At 34.3% G+C, this 14,785-nt stretch overlaps 1 protein-coding gene across 4 annotated transcripts in view; it reads left to right on the plus strand.

The window, feature by feature from the left end:
• TBCK (TBC1 domain containing kinase) overlaps positions 1 to 14,785 on the plus strand; it is a 221,969-nt gene that overhangs the window by 91,881 nt on the left and 115,303 nt on the right. For all 4 annotated transcript variants that reach the window (XM_047751738.1, XM_047751736.1, XM_047751735.1 and 1 more), the window contains exon 20: positions 9,863 to 9,948. In XM_047751738.1, the coding sequence (XP_047607694.1) occupies positions 9,863 to 9,948 (86 nt within the window). The remainder of the gene's footprint in view (positions 1 to 9,862; positions 9,949 to 14,785) is intronic.

Genomic DNA, 14,785 nt, shown 5'->3' on the forward strand with positions numbered 1-14,785 from the left:
AAAAGCAGGGGAGAGAAAAGAAGATAAAGTCCAGCTATCTATCTCTACCATTAACATTTCCCACAAAAAGTTTCACCATGGAGCAGGCCTACCATGCATTAATAAAAAGTTTAAGGGAGTTCCTGTTGTGGCTCAGTGGTACCTAATCCAACTAGCGGCCATGGGGACTCAGGTTCCATCCCTGGCCTTGCTCCGTGGGTTGAGGATCTGTCATTGCCATGAACTATGGTGTTGATTGCAGACGTTGCTCGGATCCCTCTTTGCTGTTACTGTGGTGTAGGCCTGCAGCTGCAGCTCTGATTCACCCCCTGGCATGGAAGCTTCCATGTGCTTCGAGTGTGGCCCCAAAAGGCAAAAAAATAAAATAAAATAAAATAAAAGGTTTAAGCATTGTTTAATTATGTACTTAAAGAGAATAATAAAAACACTTCTCATTCATCTTATTCACCATACTTGAACACCCAAAATACCCTCCTTCTTTCTTCTCTTTCCTCCTTCAGAGTCCAAGAAATAAAATAACCCTTTTGTGAATTCTTTCAGGACTACTTCAGCCACATTCAAACTTGTAATATAATTTTTTGATGTCTTTTTTGAAAGTAGTATAACAGAAGTTTAGTAATATACCCTTTTGAATCAGACAAGCTTTGTTTCAAATTTATTTCATTACTTATTATGATTCTTAACAAATAAATTTGCTGGGTATAATTTCCTCATATCTGAAACAAACGTTGTTGTAAAAGTTAAACACAATAAAATATGTAAATACGTGGCACATAGAAACATCTCAATTCAATAATGATAATTGTTATTTATTGTTATTGTTTTTATTACTATTTTATTACTATCATAATTATGGTCTTTTTGCTAGTATAATTGCTTTCATGGCATTGCATGTTGTTTTATGTCTTAACTTTCCAACAAGATTTTAACGTTGTAAGGATGGGGATTTTTTTATACTTTAGTATATCTTTTGGAATGGATCACAAAGCTGATTGCAGTCCCCCCATTTACCATTTTTATGAAACTTACCCAATACCCTCTTCATTTAGTTTTTTTCTTATATGTATATGTCTTATTAATTCTACTAAACTTTAAACAACTTGCTAATGCTGTTTTATTTATATCTATATCATTATGGTTTCAAATAATTCAATTTGAACAGATAAAGCAAGAAAGCTATAAACTATCACTGATTTATCAAAATTCTGAGTAAGTGGGGTCTCAGTATTTTTACTTAGCTAGACTTGAATATAAAACTAGAATAGCAGAGATGAATATAATGAGAAAATAATTAGAAAGGCAGCAGAAAGGGAAATGTAAATTAAAAAGATAAAGAGACTGAAAATAAGAGGAAAATAATATGTATAAATAGCACAGAACATAAAAACACAGAGTTTTTTCCAGCATCATTTAGATTGGCATATAAAGAAAAATATTAAAATTCTCTTTTAAAATTCAGTGTTTGTGTTTACACATCTAGGCATGTAATCATGTACAGTTCTCTGTGTCTACAATGTAGATGGACACTAGAAATTGGAACAATCAAGTCTCTGTTCGTTTCAAAACGTATGTTCTATTTTTATGTATATATTTATTTTGAAATGATTTGGTTTAAAATGAATATCCCCACCTCCCTGTACATTCATAGAATATGGACTTATATTGGAGTTAACATAATGTTTTTTAAGAGGGCAACAACTTTTGCCTTTGATTTTTTTTTAAATACTCCAGAGCAAGTATATTTTATAGGAATGAAGTAACCTTTTACTCATAGGTTAATTTAGTAAACTCATCCAACTTCAATCATGTAGTGTCCTCTGAGAATTTATGAAGTGTTTTCCTGTAAGATTGTTATCTTGTGTCTTATTAATGGGGATGTGTTCTGTACTTATTCATAATTTTCTTAGTACCTTTATCAGTAATATTTATTATGACATTGACAGTATACTTTTTCAGATACTAGTAATACCAAAAAGTGGATTTAATAATCCTTGAATGATACCAGGAGATTTCAGAAGTTATGCGATATAAAGTATGTCAAATAGGGAGTTTCTACCATGGCTCAATGGGATCAGTGGTGTCTCAGGAGTTCTGGGACACAGGTTCAATCCCCAGCCCAGCACAGTGGGTTAAGGATCTGGTGTTGCCACTGCTGCGGCTTAGATCACTACTGCGCCTTAGGTCTGATTCCTGGCCTCAGAACTCCATATGCTACAGGGCGGCCTAATAGGAAAAAAAAAGTCTAATAGTGGCCAAAGACAAACTGATGAGATTAAAGATAGAAAATAATCAGGTTAGTATTTGTACAACACAAAATGTGATTCCTTAATCCTCCATTAAGTGTAAGTCACCAATATAATGCTGTTATTTTTTTAATTTTTATTGAAGTATAGTTAATTTGGAAGTCTGTGATAATTTCTACTGTAGAACAAAGTGACTCAGTCATACATATTCACATAGCCATTCTTTCTCAGATTTTTTTCCCACATAGATTATCACAGAATACCGGGTAGAGTTCTCTGTGCTGTAAAGATTGGCCAGTCATTCCATAATACCTCAGTGTGCATAGGCCAATCCCAAACCCCCAGTCCATCCCTCCTACCCCCCAACCTGTCCCCTTTGATAACCCTAAGTTTTTCAAAAGTCTGTAAGTCTGTTTCTGCTCTGCAAATAAGTTCATGTGTATCTTTTTTTTTTAAGATTCCACATGTAAATGGTATATGATATTTGTCTTTCACTGTCTGACTAACTTTACTTAGTATGATAGTTTCTAGGTCCATCCATGTTGCTAATGGCATTATTTTATAGTTTTTTATGGCTGAGTAATATGTATGTATATCTCACATCTTTATCCATTCATCTGTTGATGGACATTTAGGTAGTTTCCATGTCTTGGTTATTGTAAATAGTGCTGCAGGGAACATTGAGATGCATGTATCTTTTCAAATTATTCTTTTCTCTGGATAGATACCCTGGAGTAGGATTGCTGGATTGTATAGTAGTTCTATTTTTAGTTTTTTGAGGGACTTCCATACTCTTCCATACTGGTTACACCAATGTGCATTCCTACCAACAGTGTAATAGGGTTCCCTTTTATCCACACCCTCTCCAGCATTTATTATTTGTAGACTTTTCGATGATGGCCATTCTGACTGGCATAATGCTGTTATTTTTAAAGCTAACATCGACCTGTAATATTAACTTTCATATGGGAAAATCTGGGAATAATCTTTATCCAAATTTTTCAGGCCTCTTTTAAGGCATAGTGCCTAGCTAGATTCCTACACTTTAAGAAAGATGAAGATAATTGGAGAATTCTCATAAACAGGACTTATAAAGGGAATTGGTTGTATTAATAATGAGATAGTTGGATGATGCCTGGCTAGATGGCCATCTCTGAGAGGTCCATATTAGATAGCTTCTACTACATTAGCTTCTATTTTGGTTCTGTATAGATTCCTGTTTTAAAATACAGAAATGATTTACCTCTAAGGAGTTTCATTTTTCCAGTAATTGATTCATATTACAAACAGATACATTATGTATTGATAATGAATTTTGAACTTGAAAAAGCTGTTTTTTTGTTTTTTTTTGGGGGGGGGGAGGTTCCCGTCATGGCTCAGAGGTTAACGAATCCAACTAGGAACCATGGAGTTACGGGTTCAATCCTTGGCCTTGCTTAGTAGGTTAAGGATCCAGCGTTGCCATGAGCTGTGGTGTAGGTCACAGATGTGGCTCAGATCCCTCTTTGCTGTGGCTCTGGTGTAGGCCGGTGGCTACAGCTCCTATTAGACCCCTAGCCTGGGAACCTCTGTATGCCGGGGGAGCGGCCCTAGAAATGACAAAAAGACAAAAAAAAAAGAAAGAAAGAAAAAGATGTTTTCGTATTTTTAGCTATGAGCTTATTTAACATACTTTTAAAAAGGCATATTATACATATAAATAAGACCAGATCTTATTTAACATATGAAAATGCAAAACAAACCATAGTATACACAACAAAAATTTGGAGAGATTGGTCAGACATGCCAAAAAAGACTCCTATTAACTTGATTAATCAGTAATGTACTTTAACATTTACTATTAAAATTAAAATACCTCTCCACAATTAAGGTTTATTTTTGTAAATGTTACTATTTTCAGTTATAGTTTCTATGAATTTTTTTGAAATCTTGAATTTGTAATTAATTTTGAAACTTTTTTAAAGTTACAATAACTGTTTTAATATTATGAAAAATGTAGCATGTGTAGTTTCCTAAGAAACAGGAAAGTATTTTTAATTCATTAATTCAGTTTTATATTGACAATGTATGTTACATAATTTTTAAAAAGGAGTTTTGGAGTTTCCTGGTGGCTCAGTGGGTTAAAGACCCAGCATTGTCACTGCTGTGGCTCTGGTTAATGCTGTGGTGTGAGTTCATTCCCTGGCCTGGGAACTTCTTCAAGCTGTGGGTGTGGCAAAAAAGAAAGAAAAAACCTAGTTTCAATTTATTTAGTGTTTTAATAAGTAATTGCTCTGCAGTGACTCTATGCTAAGCACTGTTTAAGGAATTGAAATTTTCAAGCTAAATAACAATCTTTTTTCCATGGGGTTTTATGGCCAAATATAGGAAATAAATGTGAAAATAACTAATTATAAGTCAATGAAATAAGTATACATATTACTATTTTAGCACAGAGGAAGAAGCAGGGTGAGATTATTTTGATTTTTAACTTTTTTTATTTTTAGTGGCAAAGGGAGGCGTTTGCACGTCTTGAAAGGTTTCATAAAAAGCTGGATACTTATTGATGAATTTGAAATTTGAGTAGGAATTTGCATGGTGAAAGGGTGAAAGGCATTAATACAGAAGAGAAGGAAAAGGTCTGAGGTTAAAATGTGCAAAATGGGTTGATAAAACAGCCAGTTTTAGAATCTGGTTCCTGGAGCCAGAAAAAGAGAACCGGAGAGCTGAAGGAGGAGCTGAAGCAGTGCGCTGAGATTGGCTGCCAACGTTTATGAAAGAACAGTGCTTTACCCTGCTTCAAAATGATTATTATAGGCTTGAAATTAGAAATATTCAGTTCTCATTGTATTGGTTTCCCTCTTTCTTTGTCCTCCCTTCCTCTGTGTTTTATGGTACTTTTAACCTCAAACTTCCAAGTAACATTGATGTTGATTGGCATAAATATCACATGCACAATTTTTTCCTACAAGTTTTAGAAAAACCTTATGTTATATGAAACCAGTCAATTCAACAGCTAATTATAATATTGCATATTCATTTAGTCATTTAATTATATCCACAGAAACCAAAAGTTTCTGTGTTCATTAGCAACATTAAATCTTCTGTGAAAAAAATTTATAATTATACTCTAATGAACTGTAAATATTTTTATTTAAAATTTTTTTATAAAACAAACTATATGCTTATAAGACTCACTGCTTTGCCTCTTATAGAAGAGAGAAAAATGATCTATTTAGTTAAAGTATCTTGTTTTTTAACCATGGTTCTATTTTTTATTACCTGTAAATATTTTAAAGAAGATAATAAATTTAATTACTTCTGCCTAAATGAGTATTCATAATCATTTTTGGCACTATCAAATTATCCTTGTCAAAATTACTATTGAGTTGATAAAGTACCAACACATAGGAACTTTAAAAAATAATATAATGGAGTTCCAGTTGTGGCTCAGTGGTAATAAACCTGACTAGTATCCTAGAGGATGAGCGTTTGATCCCTGGCCTCACTCAGTGGGTTAAAGATCTGGTGCTGCCGAGAGCTGTGCTAAGGTTGAAGATGCGGCTCAGATCCAGCATTGCTGTGGCTGCGACGTAGGCCAGCAGCTGCAGCTCCAATTTGACCCCTGGCCTTGGAACTTACATATGCTGCAGGTATGGCCCTAAAAAGCAAAAAAATAAAATAAAATAAAATACTCTAATTGCCCCCTTAAAGTTATCTGAGATTGCTAAATTACTCTTAGATTCAGAACCTTAGAGTACCAAAAGATAGAGGGATTTGAAAAGAATAGATGGACTACTTTCAGTGATATTAGAACACAGGCTTGTAATTTGCAGGACAGACATACTTTAGGGTACTGAAGAGTAAAAAGTCGCCTTCGAACAAGTGAAGAGAAACAGCCGTATGCTTAAGAATGGAAACTGATCCTTCATGGAAAACCCAACTATACGTTTAATACCATTTTGCACTTAAAAAAGGAACAACCTAGAAAACTGGCCTATAAAACTTATAAAGTGTTTTTTAAAGTCATTATATTGTATACTGTTCACCAAACCAGCAGTTGGAATTTTGCCACAACATGAAACTTGTACTGTTTATGAAACCAAGACACATTCACACTTGGTCCATGAGATGCTGTTCCTGCAAGTCAGAAAGTGAAAGGTAGAGGGAAATACCATGTAAACTTGGGAAATAAAATTGGGTGAAGATTTCTACAATTTTCTGTTTACCTGTATATGTTTTTAAATCCTTTGAGGGCAAGAGCAGTATCTTCTTCACTGTAATGTTCCTAGCATTTAACGTGCCATCCATAACTAGGATGACTGTATAGCTAAATTGTGATGTTTTGCTGAAGGGGCACTAAATGCACCAGACACTGAGTCTACAGTTGGCAGCCAGGACTCTCCCAGGTAAACTAGGATGTATGATCCCACTACACGTAGACATTCAATAAGTCTTTCAGAAGGAAAGAGGAAGGAAGACCAACATCAATGTATAAAGTTCATTTGTCAAGTGAGAGTATAATATAAATCTCCTTTCTCTTCAAACAGTAACAAAGAATGAGGGAGAATATGCAACTTCACTATAAGGGTTACGTATTTGGATAAATAGTACATTGCATCATTCTAGTTTAGTGCATATCTTTGTCATGAATGGCATTAATGATAGGGTATTGGGAGGTAGTAGGAAATACATTGAGCATTTTCAAGAATGTCTTGCATAATGTGACTAAGGAGATTTTTTTCCTGAAACAAAAAATGTTCTGCCTTTACTGGAAATATTAGAAGAGCTATTAAGCTATTAAAGTAAGTTTGCTTGTAGATTTTTTACTAGAGCAGGATATGTGAGCAAAAAATAAAATGGCTCCCAAACATACCCCTAAAAATTGCCTTTTTCCTTCCTTTTTCTTCTTTTGAAACTGCCTCTTTACATTTAGATATAAAGGTTAGTGCTTATTCTTGTGGTTTTAAGCAGTAAGCCAAATTTTACAGCTGACAAACATTGTAATGGGAAATAATTGAATTTGTATTTGTTTGCAGTGAAATAACTTTGACTTCTTTTGAGTGCCATGAATCAAAATGTTAGCAAATGGTTTAGTTTGTGCACATTTTAGTTGAGAAGAGATTTGAGACTCTCTGCATATTTACCTCTACTTATCACTTTCAGGATAAGCTAGCAACCTGATGGAACAATAACAGATAGTTACAGAATTGAGAATGCCGTTTTTGATTTGTGAGCATAGGGAATTTTTTGCTTTAAATCCGTTGCCCATCACCATTCATCTTCTCCTTACTCCTGCTAAGAGAATGAAAGCAGAAGGGAAAAAATAAGGATACCCATGTGTGGGACTCAATGAAATTTCATCTCTGTATATATCTTATGAAAAAAAAAGGAAAACAAATAGGTTGTTTATAAGAAGCTGAACAAAAATATGATAGTGTCATATAAAAGCCTTACACTGACTTTTTTGGGAATTGTCATTTAAAAGTATGTAGTAAACAAAAAAGCTGTTCTGTGGGATGGGAATAAGAATTTTTAACATGGTAGGATTAGAAGGGAGAAAGACTTCATTTTCTATCTCTTTGCAAAAAATTAAAAAGAATAAAATTTCTTTAAAACAAAATTTATGTGAGACTTACTTGTGTGTAATACTATAACATTATAACCTCACTTGAAATTTAAGAGGAAATTTCATAAATACCATGTTTGTTTTTCTAAAAAATTAAATTTACCCTTACGTAGATCACCTGTCTGTTAGAAAATACTATTTGGGAAGTTGTTTTATGGTTCTAGATGCAAATTTTCATTATTATAACTCAACAGCTAGAGTATTTTTATGAACATTTTATGAGTCAGCCATCATAACCGTGGAATCTTTTTAGTTTGACTTCTGTTTTTCTGTAGCTCCTCTTAAATTTTCTCAGGTTGGTTACAAATCAAAGGACATATGAGTTTCAATTTTTATTTTCATTTTTCTCTAAGAAACTTTATTTATTTATTTTGGCTATGCTGGCAGCATGCAGAAGTTTCCAAGCCAAGGATCAAACCTGAACCACAGCAGTGACAATGCTGAATTCTTAACTGGTAGGCCACCAGGGAACTCCCTAAGGAACTTTTAAATGCATTTTTTAAATGACTTGAAATTTGACATACTGCTGATTTCATCAGTTCTGTCATATTTCCCCCTTAAAGAAATTTTTCTGAATGTAACAGGCCATACTCTATCTCATTCTAAAGCCTATCCTAAACAACCAAAACTTATGTCAGCTTTATAATTCATATTTACATATATGAAATAATTTATGGTATATAATAATATGCAAAGTATATGTGTACATATCTGTGTATTTTATACATATACACATACATGTATTTGTTTAGGTAGATATATATGTTTATATATATATTGTATATATACACAGTTGTAGCACATATATAAATCAAACCATCAATGTTTGGCAGAACACAAGGGAAATGTCCTTATGATGGAATAGATTTCTTCAGTAGATCCTTAATTACCCTTGTAATCCCACATAGTAATTATTCTTTTATCAGGCTCAAATAAGATATTTAATAAAATGGAGCATAGCTGTGGAGAATTGCCTGAGGCATGGTTTTCTGGTTTAAAATGTAGTATGCTTTTTTAAAGTTGGTTATACTATATGCTTTCATCAACATAAAGTTGAATGCTTATGATTGTTGATGTTGCATACCTTTGGCTTCTGGGTGATTAGGACTATAAACATACCTTTACTAATTAGAAGGAGGGGGAAAAAAAAGTTAAAAGTTAAACCCAGTAGTTCCCTGGGCCTTGGAGTTGATCCTGAGTCTTCATTTTAATCTGTAAGTCTTACAGCTACTGTGAATTGTACCTTCCTTGTTCTTAGAGGAAAAGATGAGACAGTCTATAGATAGAATGAATTTGTTGTAGTAGAATAAACATCAAATCAAGGAAAAGTATTAATCAAATAGCCATTCTTTATCTGGCATCTATGGGTAAAAGTTCACATTTCATCTGGAATTCAGCTTTATCGTGGTATTGAATATAGCACTGCTTTGGCTTTTCTTTTTGGCCTTGAGGCCCCTCTTTGTAAAATGTATGACATTGCTTAAAGGCAAATAATTATAAAATACATTGTGTCAGAGTTCCCATCGTGGCTCAGTGGTTAACGAATCCGACTAAGCCATGAGGTTGCGGGTTCGATCCCTGGCCTCGCTCAGTGGGTTATCAGTGGGTTAACGATCCGGCGTTGCCGTGAGCTGTGGTGTAGGTTGCAGACGCGGCTCGGATCCCGCGTTGCTGTGGCTCTGGCGTAGGCCGGTGGCTACAGCTCTGATTGGACCCCTAGCCTGGAAACCTCCATATGCCGCGGGAGTGGCCCAAGAAATAGCAAAAAGACAAAAAGAAAAAAAGAAAATAAGTTGTGGCATAGCTTTTTGTTACGTTTGTTTAGTAGCTACCTGTAAGTGATTAAAGTGGTAACAGAACAGAAAATTGTCTATTAAATTATGTTTTCTTCATGGAGAAACTAAGTCTCATTGCAAAATGTAAATAGACCTTTAATTTATGTGGATTTAATGTTTTTATTTGAAATGCCATGTCAAAACAGTAATTGTCTTAAACTTTATTGTCATTTCAGAGTACCTGACTGTGTTCTCTCAGATGATTGCCTTCCATGATCCAGAACTAAGCAATCACCTCAATGAGATTGGATTTATTCCAGATGTAAGTGCTTTGTGCATTGATAGAAATGAGGTAGAAAATAAAGCAGAAACTGGCAGCACAAAAGAGTACTATTTTTAAAGTTTTGTTGTCACATGAAGTACGTGAATCTAAAGTCCCGCTACTAATTGTAACCTTCTCTTATAAAGTTGGTGTGCTTATCATCCATATTCTCACTTTAGGTAATGGAAAGGTATCTTAAACTGATAGTGTTAAATTATTTCAGAAAAACCGGTTAGTGTGAATGTTGTTTTAACTGTGCTTTCAGTTTTCACTTGTATTTTATAGTATTCAGGCCTGTTTTTGAAGAATTAGGAAATTTGCACTGAGTAAATTAAGTAGCTGCTTTTGTGTTTTGCTTGATATATCACCTTGGAAGCTGTGCCAAAGTTTGGCTTAATTCATTAGCTTCTTCATAGTTCCTTATCAAACCAAAAGTCAGAGTTGACGTTAAAAGGTTAGCCATGCTGTAGCTTGGTCTGTTACTCATGTGTAGCATGTGACATGGAGTATGTGACAACTCTCCTTTAAAAGGGAGTTGGAGTGCAGTATCCCGGGGTTTGGTAAACCTAAGAAAACCCTTTTCGAGATGACGATCTCTTATTTCTATCTAAACAGTCTTTGTTTCCTGATCATGTCTTTCTTCCAAAGCCCCAGAAACCAGCATGTTGATGCTAAGATTAGGGGTGAAAAATGTTTATATTAACATTTCTTCTAATGCATGTAAAGTGATAATAATAACACTTACCGTGTAAATACTTTCAGGGTGTTTTGTAGTTTAAAAATCCGTTCATAAACATTTCATTTGATTCTCAAAACAAATCTCCAAGGTATATGAAGCAGATTTCTTTTAGCATTTAATGGATAAGAAATTTAGTGTTTGGGTACGTAACAAAACTAAATAGTCTCAGAACTAAAACTTTAATTTACGTCATTTAACAACCCTCTGCCTCCAGTCTGGTTTCTTCCAGTGGAAGAATGGAAACTAAAACACAGGTGTACTTATTCCTAGTTCATTGCTCTTTTATTGCACTATGACTCTCCGTGATGTTTTCATCAGACCTAGAGTAACCATCTTAACATATATGCTGTCATTTACTTCTAGACCTATGAGGAAATGCTTTTTATTTGAGCACATGGCTTACTCATCGAGGGCTCATTGAGGGCTCAAAAAACAAAACAGAACAAAACACAAAAATAAATATATATATATATATATTATAAAACTCATAAGAATAAGCTCTCTAATTATGGATAGAGAAAAAACTTGTAAAAAATAACCATACATATTATCATATTATATATATGATAATATATATAATATGATAATATAACCTCATTTTTATATAACCTCACCTTTCTTGCTTCACATTATAAATGTGAACTGTAATACAATGTTGGATTAAATCTTATGGCTAGAGTTGAAGAATTATAGAGGACCTGACTGCCAAGTTCATGATAGTGTTAGATTTTTGAGGAAAAAAAATACTAAGATGGAGTTCCCCTTCTGGCTCTGTGGTTAACGAATCAGACTAGGAACCATGAGATTGCAAGTTCGATTCTTGGCCTCGCTCAGTAAGGATCTAGCATTGCCGTGAGCTGTGGTGTAGGTCACAGATGTGCCTAGGATCCCGTGTTGCTGTGGCTCTGGCGTATGCCGGTGGCTACAGCTCCGATTAGACCCCTAGCCTGGGAACCTCCATATGCCATGGGTGCAGCCCTAGAAAAGACAAAAAGACAAAAAAAAAAAAAAACCTAAGATACAGACTGAAAAAGGATAATTATTTTCAAAAGTTTTCTTGAACTCACCTAATTGTGCTCAGTGGCTAAACAGAAAGCTACACTGGTTTAGTCACTGTTATAGACTAAGAAAAATCATTTATACAGAAAAATTTGTATGGAATTTTAAAGACAGTCTGATAAAATCCTTAGATATATTATGAACATAGGTGGTATTTTAAAAATCACAAAAGATAAAATAATTTATCTTTGCTTCAGTTTATCAGAAAAATTGAACTCTGAAAGAGTATGGTATATGAGAATTGGCAAGCAAAACCATTGTTAAAACATAAAAATATGAACATATTTACTCTGTGCAGCAAACACTACCCCATCCCTCTTTAAACACTCATCTAATCCTCACAAGTTTGAAATATAATTAGATAACGACTTAAATATTTATGCATAAAATCTAGTAGAGAAAGACTAATAGCAAGATGGAAATAAAATTCTAGATAACAATATGAAAGGTGAGAGCTGGGAATTCAACTTAAAAATGTTCTAATGGGAGTTCCCATTGTGGCGCAGTGGTTAACGAATCTGACTAGGAACCATGAGGTTGCAGGTTCGATCCCTGCCCTTGCTCAGTGGGTTAACGATCCGGCGTTGCCGTGAGCTGTGGTGTAGGTTGCAGACGCGGCTCGGATCCTGCGTTGCTGTGGCTCTGGCATAGGCCGGTGGCTACAGCTCCGATTCGACCCCTAGCCTGGGATCCTGCGTTGCTGTGGCTCTGGCGTAGGCCGGTGGCTACAGCTCCGATTCAACCCCTAGCCTGGGAAACTCCATATGCCGCGGGAGCGGCCCAAAGAAATGGCAAAAAGACAAAAATAAATAAATAAATAAATAAATGAACAAATAAATAAATAAAATAAATAATAAAGTAAAAAAAAGTTCTAATGACTTTGCATTATTTGAGGAGAAAATAAATATGCTCATTCTATTTAGACATCAAGTCAGGAATCCCTTCAGGTCTGGGATTTGATTTTATCCTACTTAAAATAAAATAAAAGCCTGTTACTCTTTCATGGATACTGGCAGAAAACCCAAGACTACTGTGTCAGAGACAAAGGACTTTTATCACTCACAGCCCAGCAAACATCATGAGCATTAGCTTATTTGTCTTGGTTTCTCTTGCTTCCAAACCCCATAGAGACAACACAGAGGATTCAGACAGCACAGAGCAAACAACCAGGTATATGAAGTGGGTTGTGTTATAGCAGAGGAACCTTGAGATTTTTTTTTTTTAATGGATAATCAGCATATCCTCCCTTTACTCTGGAAAGAGAGAGAGAGATTTTCTTCCAAAGCTATAAGAAAACCTCTCTATTGCTGCAAAAAGACTGTATCTCTGTTTATTTTTATACAAACATATTTGAAAATCCAGAACAAAGGGTAGTTAGTATCTCTGTCCACAAGAAATGTAGAGGGATAAGTATCCTTATTAAAATTTTAATGGCAATCATTCAAAGAATAGAAAGAGACTGTATTATAACTTTTTTAAACAGAAGGGGAGAGTTTGGAACAAAGGAAAGTCAACCAGCCCTGTACAAATGTGGAAATAATGTAGAAAGAGTTTAACCTAAGTAAATTAAGCTATTTAAGCTAAGCGTAATAAAGGAAATTTTTAGATATTTTAAAAAATCCTATGGTATTTAAATCTATATGCTATTTAAAGAGATAAACATAAAGAATTAATATTGGTCAAAAAAAAGATTTGAAAAACATCAAGCAAATATTAAACGAAAGAAAACTAATGAAATGATGTTAATATAAACTAGTAAAACAGAAAACACAAAACAGACCCATCCAGATATGGAATTTCGTGTATGACAAAGATAGCTCCATAAATCAATTTGAAAAGAAAATATTATTGAATAAATGGCTCTGTTACAATTGAGTAACTTTATGGAGGGAGGTGGACATCAAAGTCAGCTTCATACCATACATAAAAATAAGTTCTAGATTGACTGGAAGACCTAAAGGTGGAATGTCATATTTATAATTTCCATCCAGGAAGGAATTCTTACAGAATTTATAGAAAGTACAAAACATCATAGTTTAAAAAGAGAGAATTAGAATTGAGCAATGGTAGAAAGGGGCCTTCCCTTCTGTTGATGATATATTATTTTGATTTAAAAACTTCATTTGTGATGAAATGTTTATGTTAGTTAAATCTGAGCAGAGGGTCCATTAGTTACATAGGGTGAATGTGCTGCTGCATAGGGTGAGTTAATTAATATATCAGTAATTTGTATAATATCTTTATTCTATTTATGCTTCCTATCTGCTATGACCCCCTCCTATAATTACTGGGATATTTTTGCATAACTTCTTTTAAAAACTTAAATAATAATAATGTGAAAGTAACATTGACTTAATGTATTTAGTGTGATGAGTCTTACGAGGCATTCATGAGTCACGTTGGGATGAGGAGCATGTCTTTGTGGGATGATAATGTCTAGTAGGTGGCAAATGCTGAGCATCCCCTAATCATGTGACAATAAAATACCTACATGTTTCTGAAAAATGACTCCACATACATTTCCAAACATCCTGTAGGGAACAGTTCTGTTACTAATGAGAATCCTAGAGTTAATGAAGAGAAGTGAGGGAAAATAAAATATATCTTAATCTGGAGAAAATTCCCTTTTCTACAACTATTCTTTTGTCACAGGGAAAGGGCAAAAATGAAAGGTATCTAACAAAGATAAAATGTTGATAGGAAGATTGTTTTTGAAATCTTTTGTCCTCTTTTTTTGGTTTGTCTTATTGTGTTTTCTTGTCTTGTTTCTCAAGTTTGTAGATAGTGTGAAAATGTTGAGACTCTTTTTGTATTTAATTGTGACGCGTTTTCTTGTGATGCAGCAGGTTAAGGATCCAGCATTGCCACTGCAGCAGCTTGGGTTGCTGTTACGGTGCAGGTTCCATCTGTGGCCCAGGAACTTCCACATGCCACGGGCACAGCCCCCCAGAATAAATTAAATAAATAAATAAATTTAATTTTGAAAATAGATTGGATATTTTTAATATAGAGATTATTGACAATGACTATTTTAAGAAA

Source organism: Phacochoerus africanus, chromosome 10 (assembly GCF_016906955.1).
Source record: "Phacochoerus africanus isolate WHEZ1 chromosome 10, ROS_Pafr_v1, whole genome shotgun sequence".
Classification (NCBI taxonomy): Eukaryota; Metazoa; Chordata; class Mammalia; order Artiodactyla; family Suidae; genus Phacochoerus; species Phacochoerus africanus.